General features: G+C 37.4%; 1 protein-coding gene across 3 annotated transcripts in view; it reads right to left on the bottom strand.

Moving 5' to 3' along the window:
- Positions 1 to 22,205, bottom strand: part of CSMD3 (CUB and Sushi multiple domains 3) — a 1,202,189-nt gene that overhangs the window by 842,848 nt on the left and 337,136 nt on the right. For all 3 annotated transcript variants that reach the window (XM_045896021.3, XM_045896023.3, XM_045896024.3), the window contains exon 5: positions 3,219 to 3,426. In XM_045896021.3, the coding sequence (XP_045751977.1) occupies positions 3,219 to 3,426 (208 nt within the window). The remainder of the gene's footprint in view (positions 1 to 3,218; positions 3,427 to 22,205) is intronic.

Genomic DNA, 22,205 nt, shown 5'->3' with positions numbered 1-22,205 from the left:
CCCAGTCCTTCGGTGAGGGACCTGAAGTCAAAGGCACCATTTGTAATTTTAATGAAAAGAATGTGAACCTCTCCTTTATTCATATTTCTCTTTTGAATTCTATTATGAGTTGAAAATATTATATGAGCAATGCATAGGAAGAACCAATGCAATACCACCTGAAATATAATTTCTCATTTTGATAACCAGGACTTAAAACAATATGAGAACATTAAAGGATTTAAAGGAATTAGAGGGCCAGGAGTAGACTTAAATTTTTATTTTAATTATTCACAGATCATTTTATACATCAATTCCATAACTAATACAGTTAAGAGGAACACTGCTTTGTGATACTGAAGTAGCTAAATACAGTATTATTAATTTACTGACATTATGTCTCTTTAAACTGGCATTTATAGAAATATAATATAGTTTGGGCATTTGTATCACTTTCTTGAAAAGTACTAAATGAACTTATTGATAGATAGATAGATAGATAGATAGATAGATAGATAGATCTCCAGGATTCAGACAAGTCTACCCAAACATTTACTGTAACACTAATCTGGACTCTGGGAACAAAACTGAGGGTTACAGAAGGGAGGGGGGTGGGGGATGTGGTAACTGGGTGATGGGTATTAAGGAGAGCACTTGTGGTGATGAACACTGGGTGTTACATGCAACTAATGAACCTTTGAACACCACATCAAAAACTAATGATGTACTATATGCTGGCTAATTGAACATAATAATAAAAAATAAAAATAAATTAAAAATAAATAACAGTAAAACAATAAACTTCTCAGTTACTGTTTTCTTCTTAAAGAAGAGGGAAATAAGTAAAGTGTCCCAATGTCATTTAATTAGAAAATGCAGAGAAGAGCAATTCATGGATCTGATGCTATTATTGGACAAGGTACATTGTTCTAGAAACTCAGAAACATAAACATAGATGTTCATATAGAAACACAAATCCTTGCTAAGAATCCACAATCTGAAAAGAGAGTGACTACATGAACATAAATATGGATATTATGATCCCCAGAATAAATGTGGTAGTTTCTAGACCAAATGTGTTGGTTTCTAGAACTCAGTGGTAATAAAGAAACAATTAGAAATTGTTTTGTAATTTCCTTATATCTAGTAATCAAATACATCGGGAGTTTAAAAACTAAGATTTTTAATGGAATCACTTGCATACCAAAAGATGGTATAATTATTGGAAAATTCCTGACATTATCATCCACCTTGATATGGTTCCAATATGTATCACTGTAGAAGTAACAATTTCTAAAACAAGAGTTTTTGAATTCTCTAACATTTTTTTTTTAAGATTTTATTTATTTATTTGACAGAGTGAGAGACAGCAAGAGAGGGAACACAGGCAGGGGGAGTGGGAGAGGAAGAAGCAGGCTTCCTGCGGAACAGGGAGCCCGATGCGGGGCTCAATCCCAGGACCCTGGGATCATGACGTGAACCAAAGGCAGATGCTTAATGACTGAGCCACCCAGGCGCCCCAATTCTCTAACATTTTAAACCAGGATTCTGCTGAATTTCATTGCACCTAGGCATGAAATTATCATGGGAAGAGTAAAAGTTATATAACCCTGAGTATTGACAGCCTGAGGGAAGAAGAGAAGCAAACAAAAATCAAAGTGGGTATAGCTAGTGTGTAACTTCTGTCTTACCTTCAAAGGAATGTATTAGAATGACAGACCCACGTGGTACTTTTGCTAAATCCCAGATAACTATAAATATTTTTTGTTAAACATTTACTCAGTGTCCTTTCAGCAGCAGCCCACAATATTGTCTCCTCTTTCCTCACACTTTCCTTCTCTGGCCTATGTGACACTTTATTCCTTCTGCCTCTCTAAATGCACTTCCTCTGTGTCCTTTGCTGGATAATGCTCCTAAGCCTGGGCTTTATATGCTGCCGGTGGTGCTCAGTCTCAGTCCTAGTTACCTCACTTCTTCTCATTCCAACCTGTCTCTAGTTAGCCAATATTATTGATGTCTATTGGTTCATTTACCTTAGATATCAACTATATCCTATCAGTTATACTTCAGTGGAGAAGTCCTGAATCATATAAGCAGACATAGTTGTCTATTAGGTGGCTTAAATGGGACATCTCAAAGTGACCTCAATCTAAATAGATATAAAAAACAATTCTTAATATTCATAGCATTCCCACTCCAAACTTGACCTTCCTTCAACAACTTCCAAAACAGTGAGTATCTCTACTGGCTTTACCAACTTGTGCAATCAGAAAATGATGTTTTATTTAAACATTACCTTCTTTATCACTCCTCAATCCACTACAGTCCTTTTCATTATGCCTCCCTAAATACCCCCTAATTTATTCTACTGCTTTACCTCCATCAATACCATTCTAATCCAGGCTACCATGATTTTTTTTTCTTGGATTATAGAAATCACCTCTTAAGTGATCTTCCTGCAGCTAATTGAGCTCTTCTTCAGATCAACCTTTGCACTTAGTAAGAACAATCATTTGAAAATTCAAACCTTTACATGGCTTAAAAGGCCCTTCCTTTTAAGTCTGGTGTTTACCAATTGCCTTACTATACCAATCTCATCATTCTTCACTCAGTTACTGATTCATAATCTACTTTACACTTCAATCCTATCAGTGCATTCAGATTTCTAAAATAGTATAATGAAACATTTTCTCCTAAAAATATTATACTCCAAAAACATGTTCTGAAAACTCTGCAGTTGCCATGAAACCATGTCTTGAAGTGTGTAAAAAAACAGACCATACTAACCCAGATCATAATGTTGAATTTTTGCCTTCAGACAATGGATTAAAGAGCTATTTACAAAAACAAAGGCAAATTATTTCCCAGATTATTCAATTAATTTGAAAGGAAACACCAACTATGGACTGGCATGCTAAGAACATAACTGTAGATTACATTAGTAACATCTTTTCTTTTCTTACACAGTTGTGCTTAAGTCACATTACTTTTCAATGACTGATAATTAAATACTGATGGAAAGTTCCATCTTTCAGAATTCCAATCTATTCGATGTATTAGTACCCTTATCTTCAAAAATATCCCTCAAATTTGACAGCTTCCCCTTACAACTTTCCTGTAACTTTAAGTTCTTTTAAATAACTAAAGCTTTAAAGGCCCTTACACAGTTGTGCTTTGATCCCCAGTCAGCCTGAGGCAGTGACATCAATGCTAGGTTAGAATAGCAACTATTTACTTACCATATTGTAGGTGGCTCAGAACCTTCTATTTCTAAGTAATCATACTTTTCTTCCATTTGGAAATCAGTAAATATGAGTGAAATTGTGTCCCCAGGCTCTGCTACAATGGTCCAAGTGCAATCAGCATTGTTATGGTACTCATTAGGAAAACTAGGGCTTGAAATGATGCCACTGGATCCTCTCATCGTTCCTCCACACGCATCTTCAGCTGTTAAAACAAGGACAAGATGTTCAGTTATATGTCATTAAGAAAAATGCAATTAAAGCAACTCTGTTAACAGTTTTGGATAAAAACAGCAGTCCAAATATTGTGACACCAAGTGCATATTATACTAATAAAGATTAAATAAAATGAGAAGTCCATGAAAATATTTTAAACACATATATAAATATAATCTATATCTTGGCAATTTTATAACCATTAGTTGAAATAGCAATGAAAGTAAGTAAAAATTTACAGTCCTATTAAATCTCAGGATAACAGGACCAAGATTTTCTTTTCATTGATTAGGTGATGAAGTGAATAAAACAAAACCAACATTGTTCTTAAGGTCTGTTATGGGAAATCTTTAATCACTTTGTACACATTTATGGTACGACTGAGTTTTATTTTTATTTTTTTAATGTAGGTATGTACAAAATAAAGAAAATTTAAAAGAAAATATAATATTTGTCAGTGGCATTTTTCAAAAACTTTTGAAAGTATGTGTGAAATTAAACTTTAAATAAAAATACATTGGGGCACCTGGGTGGCTCAGTTGGTTGGGTGTCCGACTCTTTGATTTCAGCTCAGGCCCATGATCTCATGGGCTCCACACTGGGCACGGAATCTGCTTGAGATTCTCTCTCTCCCTCTCCATCTGCTTCTCCCCCCCACTTGCATGCATGTTCATGCTCTCTCTCTCTCTCTCTCTCAAATAAATAAATAAAATCCTTAAAAAAATACATCACTTTTCTAGGAAACTTTAGAGAGAAATAATATAGTAATTAATATATCTTTGGTAATGCAGTCCCTGTAACTCTACCAAATAATGTAAACATATTTTGCTAAGTATTTATGTGATATATGTATATACTGTATTATAAATACATTTTTACTAGCTTTATATTAGGACTTATGGTTCCCATTTTCCAAACAGTGTTCTCCACAAGTCTACTTTTGGCCAATGGTGTATTCTAACAGAGGGGATACTTGACCATCTATGTTTAGTATGAGATGTGTAAGATAAAGTTCTTTGTTTTATAAAGAAATTGAAGCTGTAAAATTTGTCTTGTCATAACACTGTTCAGCTCAGTCAAGTTAATAGGTTACTAGTTTATTTATACAATAAACTATCTCAAGATTTAGGTGGTTATCTTGAACCACTTGGAAAATTCCATCAATTTAAGTCAAATGTTAGAGGAAAAAATTTGGCCCTATAATGACCAAATATTATTTGATGTAATGACTTATATCCATAACTTTAATAGAGATGGACAGCCACCTGTTTAACTCCATAATGGGCCAGGAATAGCAAGATGCTTTGGTACCAGGAACATTATTACTATACCGTATACATCAAATAACATCAGCTTCTTCCTGTCACTCCTTATCCATTTAACTCCATAATTCATAAATTGAAAGCAAAAGTTTATTAATCTTAAAAGATATTTAACTTTTATCACCCACTATTGTAAAAGTTATATTTATTTTCATTGCATGCCCTCTTTTTTTTTTTTTAAGATTTTATTTATTTATTTGACAGAGAGAGACACAGTGAGAGAGGGAACACAAACAGGGGGAGCGGGAGAGGCAGAAGCAGGCTTCCCATGAAGCAGGGAGCTGGATGCGGGCTCGATCCCAGGACCCCGAGATCATGACCTGAGCCCAAGGCAGACACTTAATGACTGAGCCACCAGGCACCCTGCCCTCTCTATATTTTTAAATTTTGGGGGGTAATTAGAAAGAACTTGTGGTCCTGTTTAGACTATGAGGCATATTATTACAACTTTCTTGGCAGAACACACAGTGCCTTCCCTCAGTATTTAACTTTAACCTCTGGTAAGCATGTCCTGCTCTCCCCTATCCCTGACCCCAAATTACCTCTACTCTTTGTCTTCCCAGTACCAACATCAGGACTGAGTAGTACTTTGGAAATAAAATGTTACACTATCATATATTTGTAGTGTAACTAGTACACAACCTATTCAAACCATAGCTCTGTGAGCTATTTATTTCCATTTCTCTAGATTACAGTCCCAGGCAAACATATATTTCAGTTGACATTAAAATTTTTTAAAAATCCTTTCTTATTCAAAAATCTCAATTCGTTGATTAATACTTCTAGTGCTGGCTACTCACAAAATAATTGATTTCATTGGGTTAAGGTTCTTTGCTTTCCCTAGCTTGGGCTTGTGGCAGATGGGGCAAAGGTAAGGCAGAAGAGTGAGCTCTTCTTCCCCGTTTTCCCTCCTAGTATTTTTGTTCATATACCCCTACTCACCGAGCATTCTGTGATTCCTCCTGGAGTTGGATGTGGAAGGGATTGGGGCACATGAGTTCTTTTCCTTTTCTGATACTGATTTGGTACCATTTCCAAGGGTTTTAGCAGATGATTAAAGAAAGATGGTTCTTTTGCTCATGAACCTTTATGGGATCCTCAGAGGTGTCCCATTCATTTCTCTTCTTGTGGGGGAATGTGTCTGTTTGTCTGCCTACATTTCTCCCTTACAACATGGATATAGAATAATTTACTTCCATCTTCTTTCCAACTGTCTCCTTATCCTTCCAGGTGGGCCTCTTGGGAAGGATCTAAGACAATTCATGACCAGAACTCCCTCACAAAAGTCCTGCATTTGGTCAAATGAAAACATACCTCATTTATTATTCATCCTCTGTGGAAATGTGGTTTCTTCCCACCTGCAGCCTTATGGCTTTACCATCAACATTTAAGTATTTCAACCATGGTTTAGTAATAATACACTGTGTCCCCAACATTACAGGCCATACAAATCAATTTCTCTGCATGGTTTCCTTGAAGATCCTCAATGTAGGCTCACAGAAGAGAGAAATCAACCCAAATTCCTAACACATGAGATGGATCACAACTTATAGAATAGCTCTCTCTTGGGAAATTTTTATTTTACAGCAAAATAACCTCAACCCAAAAGTATGAGTGGCTTTTACTTGAAAAGAAGATGGGAACACAGATCTTCCAGCACTGAAACCAATGTTCTTGCCAATTCTTCTATCAAGTTCTTTGTTCAGCACTCCTGTTTATCTCTTATCTCTATACAGAGACTATCATAGAATCAGCATCTGACAAAATTGTGAAATAGGTAGTTTGCTTTTAGTACATGTTAGATATATAACAGTTTGGCTAGGTGGCTCTACCTGAATGCTGTAACATTTGTATTGTGATTTGGCCTAGATTTAATACAATACTTATAAAAGCCAATACATTTTCTGTAACCATAGACTGTTTTAGCAAAATATATTACCTAAACTAAAATTTTTATTTATTTTTTTAAATACTATATTTATTTTTTTTGACAGAGAGAGAGAGAGCACAAGTAGGCAGAGAGGCAGGCAAAAGGAGAGGGAGAAGCAGGCTCCCCGCAGAGCAGGGAGCCTGATGAGAGGCTTGATCCCAGGTACCCTGGGATTATGAACTGAGCTGAAGGCAACTGCTTAACCGACTGAGCCACCCAGGCACCCCTAAAATTTTTATTTTATAACAGAGTTGGAACAACTGGAAGGCAGCATTAGAAAAAGCCATGAAACCCTCAAATCCAGTGCTGTGCTTTCTCTGCTAAGTAACATTGCCTGCTCACTGGTCAAAGTGAGTTGGTCTTTGAGTTCATTCAGCATCACCCTGTCCTGGCCACCAAGCTTGCCTGCTGGATTAGTGTGGCCTGCAAGATCTTCTGTCCAACAATTCACAGAAAGGGCAGGAGTCACTAAGTTTGTTCAAGAGAACCATTTCTTAACAGACTCCAGACACATATGTGATCATATTGGCTATTTGTAAATTTTTCTGTTAATTTTGAAGTGAATTCATTTAGACATCTGTTCAAAACATATCCATTGAGATCTATAAGGTGCCAAGGGGGAAGTGTGTTAGTCTCTCGGGCTACAGTGATGATCAAAAGTTAGGGTAATCTCTGCCTTCATTGAGCATTCTGTCCAGTAGAGTGTGAGGTTCTAAACAAATGACAGAACAAACACTTAAAATTACATTTCTGTCAGGCACTGTGAATAAAGAGCATTTAGTACTGATGTCATATGGTGGGCTTTGAACTAGTTAGGGAATTCAGGAACACAGACTCTTTGAGGAAGTGATTAGAACCTGAAAGTTTAGATTTGAAGCCTGAAAGGTGAATAGCAATCATTAACTAGATGAGAAGCAGAAGGAAACGTGTTCTGAATAGGTATACTGACACTTCCCTGGAGGAAATGGGCATTCTCCAAACAGAAAATCTGCGTGCTTTTGCCAAGACAGTGAGGGGCGATGTGGTACCAAATACAGCTGGAAGGGCAACTAGCAGCTAGACCTTGTAGAACCTTTCTGACAAGCTTATGGAATTTTTTTAGAGCAATGGAAAGTTATTGATGGGTTTTCAGCAGAGATGACATGATTGGACTGGGTTTTGAAAATATCAGTCTGGCAGCTCTTTGGAGTTGACAGAGGAATGAGAAAATAGAGGATCAGATTAGGGGGCTGAATCAAGAATTCAGGCAAATTTTTCCATGATTTATTGCTTCCTCAAGATAAACAATCTTTTGGGCGCCTGGGTGGCTCAGTTGGTTAAGCGACTGCCTTCGGCTCAGGTCATGATCCTGGAGTCCTGGGATCGAGTCCCGCATCGGGCTCCCTGCTCGGCAGGGAGTCTGCTTCTCCCTCGGACCCTCCCCCCTCTCATGTGCTCTCTTTCTCATTCTCTCTCTCTCAAATAAATAAATAAAATCTTTAAAAAAAAAAAGATAAACAATCTTTTGTTTTTCAGTGTTTTAGCGTATTTTTATCTCAGTATCTTCAAAAGATTAGTTTGATCTTTGTAGGCGCTTTGGAATAAATAGCATCATGACAAAATAAGTTAGAATACTCCTCTTAGGCCTGTTTTTAAGAATAATACTTTTTCACCTAAAGAGTAAAGCAATGTGATTGAATATCTCAGATTTATCTTGTAGTTAACTAGAAGTTGTGTTGGCTTCAAAATGTAGTTACTTATTATATAAAGAATATAGTGCATAATAAAAAGGTTAGTGGTTTCTCTACTCTTGTTCTAAGAAAAGTGCATAGGTTGTAAGATTGAAAACATGCTATTTTAAAAATATATGTGTATGTGTATACATATACATATACTGGATGATGGAAAGTTGCATGTTAGGAAGCTTGCAGTCAATTTATTGTAAAACAGGAAGAAAACAACCAGTTCAGCCAATAGAATCAATGAGGGCAATGTGGTCTTTTAAGAATAAGCTTTTTTTTTTTTAAATGATCTTTCTGACTTAGGACTTATTCCAATAGTCTGGGGAAAATACTATCAACTCTCAAATTATTAATGTACTAAATCTATTGATAAAAACTATGGCTGTTAAATTTAAAGTTCTACTAAACCTAATTTTCCTTGTTTACAATATTATAAAGCTATCATCAAATAACTTCTACTTCTTTAAAATAACTGAATTTATGTAAACTTGTTAAACAATCTCTTTAATCTCTCACCTATAGAGCAGGGAGAAAAGTCATAAATAAGATAAAAAATTAGTTGTATTTAAGTGTAAATATTAAGAAAAAAGTTTAATATTTCCCCACAAATATATTTTTCCTAAAATTAAATTTTATTTACTTTTCATTTCTGTGACACTCATTTAGATACTGAAAATACCAGACTTTGTTTTGGCTTTGGGTAGGAAACCATACATTTCATTTAAGATCTTGTAAATTGGAACTGCCCCAAAACATGACAGTACAAAAAAACACACACACACAAAAAAAAAAACACACACAGCATCAAAAAAACACTTAAAACAGTTTTCTGTAGCACATCTTTGCAGATATTGATCTCATACTATGCTCTGCCCTGCTATCAGTTTCTTCTGAAATAGCTTAGGGATGGGGCACAAGGGTGACAGGAATTAGGCTTGTTTATCAAAAAAGATAAATGAACTGTAAATCATAGAAAATGAGTATACTTGGTGAATTCCAGATGCTAAGCATTCAATCCAATGTCAGACTATATCATGGGAAATTTTTTTTGCAACTCTCCCTTGTTAAATCTCAACCTTCTATTAGCAGTCAAGTAAAACTGACATCTACATGGATTATTGCTCCTTTGTAGACAGGGATCACTGTTGTACCTCTTAATTAGATAAACTATTTAGATATTACATTCATTAATTATCCATTATATTACATATGCAGAGCAGCCGTTCCATTTCTGTGGCTATCCTTGTTTACATTTCATAGTTCAGCCTTATGCATCTTCATGTTTAAGGAGAAACATTTTTCTCATAGAGAAGAAAATGGTGCAACAGGGAGATAAATTGTACATCTTCTAGATTGGTAGTTTTATGTTTTTCAAGGCACAACACATAATGCTGTTCCAAGTTTTAAGGAAAAGAGAAGTAGATTTTTTATGATTATGGAGAAAACCAAAGTGCCCTTATTTTCATTTCTTAGTCCAGTCCCCTCAGTTCCTTTCATACCAGAACAGATAAAATTAAATTCATCTGAGAATCAGATTTATAACAACTTGAAGAAGAAAAACATTCATCGCTCATCCAGATGAACACTTCATGGAAAGGGAAAGTAAGCTAAGCATCATGGCACTCAGCATTGAGGGTTTATTCCTAAATACTCAAATATGCATTGGAGCAAGTATCTTACCTTAATTTATATTTACCTTCCTAAGAAACATGTTTAGAAAATGAGAAGGTAAGTTAATGCACTGAGGAAAGTAATTAATAAATGCAGGGATTTTTATTTTAATATTTACCTTAAAATCTCCAAATAAGAAAGAAATAAAAATCATCCATTCAATGATAATTTAAATTATTTAAAGATTTGGAGGAAAAAAATTTTCAACCAAGAGGGAGGCATGACAGAGCAACAGGGAGCAAATTTACATGCCTTTCTTCAAAAAAAAAAAAATTAAAAACTAAGCAAAATAAAATTTTTTTAACACTGCAACAGGGCCATACAGAATTGTGACTCTCAGAAAGGAGAGGAATAAAGGAGGAGAGCCCTATAATTGCCTGGCTTTCTATCTAGAAGCACATTCAGCACCAGAGATGGGGATTATCAGTAGAACATGATGCTCTCCCTGAGCTAAGTAGACAGTGTTCAGGGAGCATGACATGCCCAAAGTTGTAAGACAGGATTCAGAGAGGGAGCTCTGTCAAAAAAACTCACAAAATCTACAAAGTAGTGCCCTAGATCTTCGCTAAATATGAGCAAATGCACATAAAGGGTGAAATTCTATGCAGACAGGCAGAGAGAGACCAAGGATCTTTGTGCTGAATGGCTCCAAGAGAGCACACAGGGTTGGGTATTTTGCAAATTCCTCCAGCTAGGGTAGAGAGTTCTCTTTACATAACCAGAGTATTCAGTAGAAATTCAGAAGGGATGAACTTCATTAACGGGGCTAAACAATCCCCAGAGCAAAATTTACTCTAGAACTGCCCTAACAAAATTTGAAAACAAACCTCAAAGACACTCTCTGGACCCAATGTAACTTTGCTTTATATCAGGAGAAAATCCAACATTCTTAAAGGATGAAAACTAAATCCAACACTCAATAACTTAAAATTCACAATGTTCAACATCTAGTAAAAAAGTAGTAGTCCTCTCAAGAGGCAGAAAAATACAACCCATTACCAAGAAAACTATTACTCAATAGAAACTAAACAAAAATGATGGAGATGTTGGAATTGTTATAATTTTGTTCTACAATTTAAAGCAAGGCTTGGCAAAGAATATGCCAAGCTCTATGTGGACTATACCCTGTTTTTGTATGGCCTAACAGCTAGGCATGATTTTTATAATTTTAAAAACAGATGAAAAACAAACTAGAATCAAAGATAAATATAAGATAGAGACCATATGTACCATGCAAAGTCTAAAATATTCATTATGTTACCCTTTACAGAAAAAATAAACACAGTGAACATAGTGAGGAAGGAAGATATGTAGTAACCAAATAAAACTTTAAGAGACAAAATACATATTATTCTAAATGAAAATAATTGCTCAATGGGGCTTATAGCAGATTAGATACTACAGAATAAAACATATTGAACTTGAAGGCAGAGCAACAGAAACTATTCAAAATGAAGGAGAAAGAACAGAAGAACTTTAAAAAAAAATTTCCCTGTAGGAAAATATCAAGCATTCTGACATAAGTAATACTGAAGTTCCAAAAGGCAGTGGGGCAGAGTGGAAGCATGGAAAGCTATTTGAAGATACAATGGACAAAGAAAAATCCACATTTGATGAAAACTAAAAACCCACAGATATAAGAGGCAAAGGGTTTTTGGCATCCTGGTATGGCAGAGACAATTAGCTAAGCACCAAAATTCCTGTTCCACCCTCACATGTGCTGTTGTAACTGGAGGCAGCTGCTCAATTAGAACAAACTTTCCTGTGCTTCCCATATCTAGGTCCGGCCATGTAACTGAATTCTGGTGAACAGTCAGTGGTGAGAGCTACCACTGCAAGTTCTGCCTATAAAAACCTGCCACAGGATCACACATACTCTTTTTTTCTCCTTGTGTTATCAGGATATTGTGCCCCAAGTGACCTTAGAGACCCCATGTTGATTGAAGACTTTTTTCCACGTACATACTTGAAATCTCTGTCTCCCTCTAATTTTTAAACTCTATAAAAACAGGGATGGTATTTATTTTTGTTCACATAATACCTCTATTATTTAAAAAAAACGATATTGACATATAGTAGAGGTTTATATGAATGTACTGAATTAAATATAAAATAAGTAAATCAGTAAATATAATTATTTGAATTGATCATCAAATTGGATTTGATCTCTGGACCATTTATAGAGTAGAATAAAAAGAGAATCACAAAGAATATATCACTATTCCAAAGCAGAGGAATAGTATGGTAATTGCAGCAAAAAGCCAAAATTAAGTAGAAAAATGGGAGAAACTTCCAAATAAATTTTAAGAACAAAAGGTATGTTGCATAGCAAAAGCTTCGAAGTTGAAAGGAGAGCTTAATTGGAAAGGCTTATTGTTATTCGGCACCTACAAGGTGGGAGTGAGTTAAGTTTTAGATTTTTCTCCATATTTAACTTCAATAAAGTGCAACTTCAGTATTTGCAGAACTATAAATGTAGAATATTCAAGAGAATCACCAGATAAAATATACAGCTTAATGTGTGAATTTAGCAAGACCACTTATACACAGGCAATAAACAAGGTATCAGTACTGAATAAATAGATACTGAAAGTTTTAAAAATATCATTTCTAATAGGATAAAATTTCAAATATTTAGAAATAAAAACACTAAAAACATGAAAAACCTGAGCAAAGCTCCACTTATTTTTTTTTTTTTTAAGATTTTATTTATTTATTTGACAGAGAGAGACACAGCGACAGAGGGAACACAAGCAGGGGGAGTGGGAGAGGGAGAAGCAGGCTTCCCGTGGAGCAGGGAGCCTGATGCGGGGCTCGATCCCAGGACCCTGGGATCATGACCTGAGCCGAAGGCAGACGCTTAATGACTAAGCCACCCAGGCGCCCTCCACTTATATTTTTGAGAGAAAATACAGATCTGTATAAATAGATATTCTATGCTTTCCGATTGGTAATCTAAAAAATGTCAGTACTCCCCAGATAACCTATGGTTTTAGTGTAATCCCAATCAAAATTTTGGCATGCCCATGTGTGTATGCATGTATGTAAATTGACAACCTGATTTTTTAATTTATCTAGAATTGCAAAAAAGCTAAGCATAATTAAGACAATCTTGAAGAGGAAAATAAAGCTAACTAAGCAGCATTAATGCTCATCATAAAGCCACACTAATCAAAACAATGAGGAATTAAAAGTAAATACAGGCCAGTCAACCAATGGAACAGAATAAAGTCTTTAATAAAACACACACACACAGGCACACACACACACTCATTTAAACAGCTGACTCATGACAGGAGCAGCACCATAGAGCTTTGGGAATAGAACATCTCTTCATTAAATGGTGCTGGGTCCATCAACTATCCATACACGATAGTCAGTGCCAGATGAACCATAAATCTAAATATAAAAGGTGAAGCAATACAGCCTCTGAAACAAAATCTAAGACAACATCTTCATGTCCTTAGGATTGTCAAAGTTTGCTTAAATAGATATAGTACACTACATTAAAATTAGGAATGATATTCTTTAAGAGAAGACAGTCACATAGTGGAAGATATTTCCGATACACATAACTGATAAGGGTTCATCCAAAATATATAAAGAACTTCTACAAATCATTAAGGAAAAGGCAAACAACTAATAACAAACCGGACAAAAGACTAGACCGGCATCTCACAATGAAGAATGGACCAATTGCCCATGAACATATAAGAACAGTACTCAACGTATTAGTCAGAACAGAAATTCAGATTAAAACTACATTTCTCCACTACACACACACACACCAAGATGTTTAAAATGACTAATAACATAAAAGTTTAGCAAGACTGTGAAACAACTAAAATTCCTATATACTCCTGGTAGCTCTATAAATTAGTACAGCCATTTTGAAAAACTCATTGGCAGATAATCTAATAAAGCTATCCATGTCTTATGATTTAATGTTCCCATTACTAGGCATTTTTTCAGATGTGCATCAAAATATATTTACAGGAATGTTCATAGATGCATTACTTCTAATAACCAAATCTGGAAAAACCCAATATTCACTAAAGATATCATATATAAATAGTGGTTTAGTATTATAATGTATCCCACCGTCAATCTATAAAAATAAACAACTACTACATGCAAAAAGATAATTAATCTCACAAAGAAGAACACTGGTTGAAGAGTACATACTGTAAGATCCTATTTTATGGAGTTGAAAATAGGTAAAAATAATTTGGGGTACTAGAAATCAGAAGGGTATTTACTTTCAGGAAAGAACAGGATAGTGACTGGGAGGAAGTATTCCAGAGATATCTGACATTTGGGTAATATTCTGTTCTTGATCTCGGTGGTAGTAACAAGGCTGCATTGGTTATATGAAAATTCATCAAGCTATACACTTGTAAGTTATGACTTTTCTATATACAGGTTATATTTTAATTAAAAGCATTATGAAGTAAAACGGGGAAAATACCTTGAAAGCACTCCATCTCCTTCCAAGTCAGCAAATACGTTGTGAGGTACCCCTGAACCTCTAAGAGAATGGCCAAATCTGTCTCTCCTCTTCTTTTTTTTTTTTTAATTCTTATGTTAATCCCCATACATTACATCATTAGTTCAAGATGAAGTGTTCCATGATTCATTGTTTGTGCATAACACCCAGTGCTCCATGCAGAATGTGCCCTCCTCAATACCCACCACCAGGCTAACCCATCCTCCCACTCCCCTCCCCTCTAGAACCCTGTTTGTTTTTCAGAGTCCATCATCTCTCATTGTTCGTCTACCCCTCCGATTTCCCCCGCTTCATTCTTCCCCTCCCGCTACCTTCTTCTTCTTTTTTTTTTTCTTACCATATATTGCATTATTTGTTTCAGAGGTACAGATCTGAGATTCAACAGTCTTGCACAATTCACAGTGCTTACCAGAGCACATACCCTCCCCAGTGTCTAGCACCCAGTAAGCCCATCCCTCCCACCCCACCCCCCACTCCAGGAACCCTGAGTTTGTTTCCTGCAATTAAGAATTCCTCATATCAGTGAGATCATATGATACATGTCTTTATCTGTTTGACTTATTTCACTCAACATAATACCCTCCAGTTCCATCCACGTCGTTGCAAATGGCAAGATCTCATTCCTTTTGATGGCTGCATAATATTCCATTGTATATATATACCACCTCTTTTTTATCCATTCAACTGTCGATGGACATCTTGGCTCTTTCCACAGTTTGGCTATTGTGGACATTGCTGCTATAAACATCGGGGTGCACGTACCCCTTCGGATCCCTACTTTTGTATCTTTGGGGTAAATACCCAGTAGTGCAATTGCTGGATCATAGGGTAGCTCTATTTTCAACTTTTTGAGGAAACTCCATACTGTTTTCCAGAGTGGCTGCACCAGCTTGCTTCCCACCAACAGTGTAGGAGGGTTCCCCTTTCTCCGCATCCCCACCAACATCTGTTGTTACTTGACTTGTTAATTTTAGCCATTCTGACTGGTGTGAGGTGGTATCTCATTGAGGTTTTGATTTGGATGTCCCTGATGCCAAGCGATATTGAGCACTTTTTCATGTGTCTGTTGGCCATTTGGATGTCTTCTTTGGAAAAATGTCTGTTCATGTCTTCTGCCCATTTCTTGATTGGATCATTTGTTCTTTGGGTGTTGAGTTTAATAAGTTCTTTATAGATTTTGGATCCTAGCCCTTTATCTGATATGTCATTTGCAAATATCTTCTCCCATTCTGTCCGTTGTCTTTTGGTTTTGTTGACTGTTTCCTTTGCTTTGCAAAAGCTTTTTATCTTGATGAGATCCCAATAGTTCATTTTTACCCTTGCTTCCCTTGCCTTTGGCAATGTTTCTAGGAAGAAGTTGCTTTGGCTGAGGTCAAAGAGGTTGCTGCCTGTGTTCTCCTCTAGGATTTTGATGGACTCCTGTCTCACATTGAGGTCTTTCAAGCATTTGGTGTAAGGAAATGGTCCAGTTTCATTCTTCTGCATGTGGCTATCCAATTTTCCCAACACCATTTGTTGAAGAGACTGTCTTTGTTCCATTGGACATTCTTTCCTGCTTTGTCAAAGATGAGTTGACCATAGAGTTGAGGGTCCATTTCTGGGCTCTCTATTCTGTTCCATTGATCTATGTGTCTGTTTTTGTACCAGTACCATGCTGTCTTGATGATGACAGCTTTGTAATAGAGCTGGAAGTCCGGAATTGTGATGCCGCCGGCTTTGCTTTTCTTTTTCAACATTCCTCTGGCTATGCGTGGTCTTTTCTGGTTCCATACAAATTTTAGGATTATTTGTTCCATTTCTTTGAAAAAAGTGGATGGTATTTTGATGGGGATTGCATTGAATGTGTAGAGTGCTCTAGGTAGCATTGACATCTTCACAATATTTGTTCTTCTGATCCATGAACATGGAACGTTTTTCCATTTCTTTGTGTCTTCCTCAATTTCTTTCATGAGTATTTTATAGTTTTCTGAGTAAAGATCCTTTCTCTCTTTGGTTAGATTTATTCCTAGGTATCTTACGGTTTTGGGTGCAATTGTAAATGGGATTGACTCCTCAATTTCTCTTTCTTCTGTCTTGTTGTTGGTGTATAGGAATGCCACTGACTTCTGTGCATTGATTTTATATCCTGCCACTTTACTGAATTCCTGTATGAGTTCTAGCAGTTTCGGGGTGGAGTCTTTGGGGTTTTCCACATAAAGTATCATATCATCTGCAAAGAGTGAGAGTTTGACTTCTTCTTTGCCAATTTGGATGCCTTTGATTTCTTTTTGTTGTCTGATTGCTGTGGCTAGGACTTCCAATACTATGTTGAATAGCAGTGGTGATAGTGGACATCCCTGTGGTGTTCCTGACCTTAGGGGGAAAGCTCTCAGTTTTTCCCCATTGAGAATGATATTCGCTGTAGGTTTTTCATAGATGGCTTTTATGATATTGAGGTATGTACCCTCTATGCCTATACTCTGAAGAGTTTTGATCAAGAAAGGATGCTGTACTTTGTCAAAAGCTTTTTCTGCATCTATTGAGAGGATCATATGGTTCTTTTTCTTTCTTTTATTAATGTATTGTATCACATTGATTGATTTGCGGATGTTGAACCAACCTTGCAGCCCAGGGATAAATCCCACTTGGTCATGGTGAATAATCCTTTTAATGTACTGTTGGATCCTATTGGCTAGGATTTTGGTGAGAATTTTTGCATCCATGTTCATCAGGGATATTGGTATGTAATTCTCCTTTTTGATGGGGTCTTTGTCTGGTTTTGGGATCAAGGTAATGCTGGCCTCATAAAATGAGTTTGGAAGTATCCCTTCCGTTTCTATTTTTTGGAACAGTTTCAGAAGAATAGGTATTAATTCTTCTTGAAATGTTTGGTAGAATTCCCCTGGGAAGCCATCTGGCCCTGGGCTTGTGTTTTTTGGGAGATTTTTGATGACTGCTTCAATTTCCTTAGTGGTTATAGGTCTGTTCAGGTTTTCTATTTCATCCTGGTTCAGTTTTGGTAGTTGATACATCTCTAGGAATGCATCCATCTCTTCCAGGTTATCTAATTTGCTGGCATAGAGTTGCTCATAATAGGTTCTTATAATTGTATTTCTTTGGTGTTGGTTGTGATCTCTCCTCTTTCATTCATGATTTTGTTGATTTGGGTCATTTCTCTTCTCTTTTTGATAAGTCTGGCCAGGGGTTTATCAATCTTGTTAATTCTTTCAAAGAACCAGCTCCTAGTTTCATTGATCTGTTCTACTGTTCTTTTAGTTTCTATTTCATTGATTTCTGCTCTGATCTTTATTATTTCTCTTCTCCTGCTGGGTTTAGGCTTTATTTGCTGTTCTTTCTCCAGCTCCTTTAGGTGGAGGGTTAGGTTGTGTACTTGAGACCTTTCTTGTTTCTTGAGAAAGGCTTGTATTGCTATATACTTTCCTCTTAGGACTGCCTTTGCTGCATCCCAAAGATTTTGAATAGTTGTGTTTTCATTTTCATTGGTTTCCATGTATTTTTTTAATTCTTCTTTAATTTCCTGGTTGACCCATTCATTCTTCAGTAGGATGCTCTTTAGCCTCCATATATTTGAGTTCTTTCCGACTTTCCTCTTGTAATTGAGTTCTAGTTTCAAAGCATTGTGGTCTGAAAATAGGCAGGGAATGATTCCAATCTTTTGGTACCGGTTGAGACCTGATTTATGACCTAGGATGTGATCTATTCTGGAGAATGTTCCATGGTCACTAGAGAAGAATGTGCATTCCGTTGCTTTGGGGTGGAATGTTCTGAATATGTCTGTAAAGTCCATTTGGTCCAGTGTGTCATTTAAAGACTTTATTTCCTTGATTTTTTGCTTAGACGATCTGTCCATTTCAGTGAGGGGGTGTTAAAGTCCCCCACTATTATTGTATTGTTGTTGATGTGTTTCTTTGCTTTTGTTATTAATTGCCTTATATAATTGGCTGCTCCCATGTTAGAGGCATAGATATTTACAATTGTTAGATCTTCTTGTTGGATAGACCCTTTAAGTATGATATAGTGTCCTTCCTCATCTCTTATTACAGTCTTTGGTTTAAAATCTAATTTGTCTGATATAAGGATTGCCACCCCAGCTTTCTTTTGGTGTCCATTAGCATGGTAAATGGTTCCCCCTCCTCACTTTCAACCTGGGGGTATCTCTGGTTCTAAAATGAGTCTCTTGCAGACAGCATATCGATGGGTCTTGTTTTTTAATCCAGTCTGATAGCCTGTGTCTTTTGATTGGGGCATTGAGCCCATTTACATTCAGGGTAACTATTGAAAGATAGGAATTTAGTGCCATTGTATTGCCTGTAAGGTGACTGTTACTGTATATTGTCTGTGTTCCTTTCTGGTCTATGTTGCTTTTAGGCTCTCTCTTGCTTAGAGGACCCCTTTCAAGATTTCTTTTAGGGCTGGTTTTGTGTTTGCAAATTCCTTTAGTTTTTGTTTGTCCTGGAAGCTTTTTATCTCTCCTTCTATTTTCAATGACAGCCTAGCTGGATAGAGTATTCTTGGCTGCATATTTTTCTCATTTAGTGCTCTGAATATATCCTGCCAGTCCTTTCTGGCCTGCCAGGTCTCTGTGGATAGGTCTGTTGCCAATCTAATGTTTCTACCCTTGTAGGTTACATATCTCTTCTCCCGAGCTGCTTTCAGGATTTTCTCTTTGTCTATGAGACTCGTAAGTTTTACTATTAGATGTCAGGGTGTTGACCTATTTTTATTGATTTTGAGAGGGGTTCTCTGTGCTTCCTGGATTTTCATGCCTGTTTCCTTCCCCAAATTAGGGAAGTTCTCTGCTATAATTTGCTCCATTATACCTTCTGCCCCTCTCTCTCTTTCTTCTTCTTCTGGGATCCCAATTATTCTAATGTTGTTTCGTCTTATGGTATCGCTTATCTCTCGAATTCTGGCCTCGTTTTCCAGTAGTTGTTTATCTCTCTTTTTCTCAGCTTCTTTATTTTCCATCATTTCCTCTTCTATATTACTGATTCTCTCTTCTGCCTCATTTATTCTAGCAGTTAGCGGCCCCATTTTTTATTGCACCTCATTAATAGCCTTTTTGATTTCAACTTGGTTGGATTTTAGTTCTTTTACTTCTCCAGAAAGGGTTTCTCTAATAACTTCTATATTTTTTTCAAGCCCAGCTAGTATCTTTAAAGTCATGATTCTGAACTCTAGATCTGACATCGTACTAATGTCGTATTGAGTAGGTCCCTGGCAGTCAGTACTACCTCTTGTTCTTTTTGTTGAGGTGATTTTTTCCATCTTGTCATTTTGTGCAGAGGAGAATAGATTAATGAGAGAACAAAATGCTAGCAGAGTAACAACATCCCCAGAAAATATATTCTAAACAAATCAGAAAAGACCTGAAGCAGTGAGAAAAGAAAAGGAAAGAGAGAAAAAAGAAAAAGAAAAAAAAGATAAAGATAAAGATAAAAACAAAAACAAACAAACAAAACAACAACAACAAAAAAAACAGAATGTGATCAAATATGATCAGGCTGGTATTTAGATCAGTGCCACACACTAGATTTGGGGTGTATTTTGGTCTTTTAGAAGAAAGTGCCTCCCAAAATTTTAAAGAAAGAAAAACTTATATATGTACAAAAATAAGGATTGATATGATGAAGGGATGGAATATGACTGTAAAGATGGAAATTATAAAAAATTTTATAAAAGGAATTGATAAGAAGTTGTTTGAAAAAAGAATGAAGAGGATTTAAAAAAAAAAGGGGAGAGGATGTGATCAGGCAGGGGAATAGAAAACACCATATACTAGAGATTTAGGGTATATTTTAATCTGTTAGAAGAAACTATCTCAAAATTTTAAAGAGAGATCAAATTATATATATAAGCCAAAAATACGGGTAACTACTATGAAGGGATAGAATATGACTCTAAAAATGAAAAATAAAAGTTTTTTTTAATTCTTTTTTATTTTATTTTTTATTTTTTATTTTTTTTAAAGATTTTATTCATTTATTTGACAGAGAGAGAGAACAAGTAGGCAGAAAGGCAGACAGAGGGAGAGGGAGATGCAGGCTTCCCGCTGATCAGGGAGCCCGATGCGGGGCTCGATCCCAGGACCCCGGGATCATGACCTGAGTCGAAGGCAGCGGCTTAACCAACTGAGCCACCCAGGCGCTCCAAAAATGTTTTTTTTTTTTTTAAAAGGGATTGATAAGATGTTGGTTGAGAAAGGGAAAAAGAAAAATTCAAAAAGAAAAAAAAAAAAAAGACAGTTAAAAAATTAACTTTGAAAGACTAAAGAATCATGGTAAAAAAGCCATGAATTCTATGTGCAATAGTCCCCTAGCGCTGGAGTTCTGCCATCCTCATTGATCGGTAAACTTGGTCTTGGCTGGCTGTTCTCGCTGATCTTCTGGGGAGGGGCCTGTTGCCGTGGTTTCCAAATGTCTCTGCCGGAGGCGGAATTGCCCCGCCCTTGCCCCCTCCGGGCTAAGTAATCTGCTTGGGTTTGCTCTCCGGGGCTTTTGTTCCCTGCGAGCTTTCTGTACAGCTTTGGAGGCGGAGAGTGAAAACGGCGGCCTCCCAATCTCCACCCCGGAGGAGCCGAGAACTCGGGGCCCCGCTCCTCAGTGAGCCCCCAGAGAAAAGCCGTCAGTCACTCCCGTCTCCCCGGTCTCCGGCCGCACTCCATGCTCACCCGGCCTGCGACCGCGCGTTTCTATCTCTGGCACCCGACCCCGGGTGGAGTCTCCAAACCCAGCAGATCCCTGCTGTGCACTCCCGCGCGGCTCCTCCCGGGGGAGGAAGGTGAGTCTCCCCGGATCTGCCGCTTGTTGGGTCCCTGCTGGAGGAGCAGGGGCCCGACTGGGCCGCGGATCCCGGTTTATGGCCACCCCGAGCTGAGAGCCCGCGCCTGGGCTCCGCCTCTGCAGCCGGCTTCCCTGCTCCATTACCTGTGAGCTCTGCCGCCCTCAGGCACCCCCGGTCTTTCTGTGACCCCGAGGGTCCTGAGGCCACACTGTCCCGGAGGGTTCCACCCCCCGCTTAGCCACCAGAGTGACGTCCCTCGGCGGAGCAGACTTTTAAAAGTTCTGATTTTGTGCTCCGTGGTTCTATCACTTGCCAGAAGCGGCCCACGGAGGCCCCTCCCCCGCCGTCTATCCTCCCGAATATCGCCTCGGATTCCCTTCTCCGCACATCCTACCTTCCAGAAAGTGGGCGCTTTTCTGATGAGAGAGTTGTTGCTCTTCTTTTCTTCGATCTCCTGTTGAGTTTGTAGGTGTTCAGAATGGTTTGATCCCTATCCAGCTGAATTCCTGAGAGGAGATGAAATCCAGGTCTCCTACTCCTCCGCCATCTTGCTCCGCCCCCCCCCCCCCCCCCCCGCTCTTCTCTTCTTGAATAGTGATTAGAAACTGAGCATGATTCAGACATTCATGATTGGCTTGGTCAGCTGTTCTCAAAGTTTAGCATGAATGGGCATCACCTCGTGGGCTTGAAACATGATTGCTGGGCCCAGCTCCCCGAATTTTTGATTCAGTAGGTCCAGGGAAGAATCCAGGAATTTGCTGTTTGACAACTATAGTTTCAGGGAAAAGGCAGCCACCTTCTCAGTTCCTCTATTTTTTAAAATTCTTGTCCTTG

Source organism: Mirounga angustirostris, unplaced genomic scaffold, assembly GCF_029215605.1.
Source record: "Mirounga angustirostris isolate CCGP_5_RB_7025 unplaced genomic scaffold, mMirAng1.0.hap1 SCAF_4, whole genome shotgun sequence".
NCBI lineage: Eukaryota > Metazoa > Chordata > Mammalia > Carnivora > Phocidae > Mirounga > Mirounga angustirostris.
This window is presented reverse-complemented; position numbering and strand designations above follow the sequence as displayed.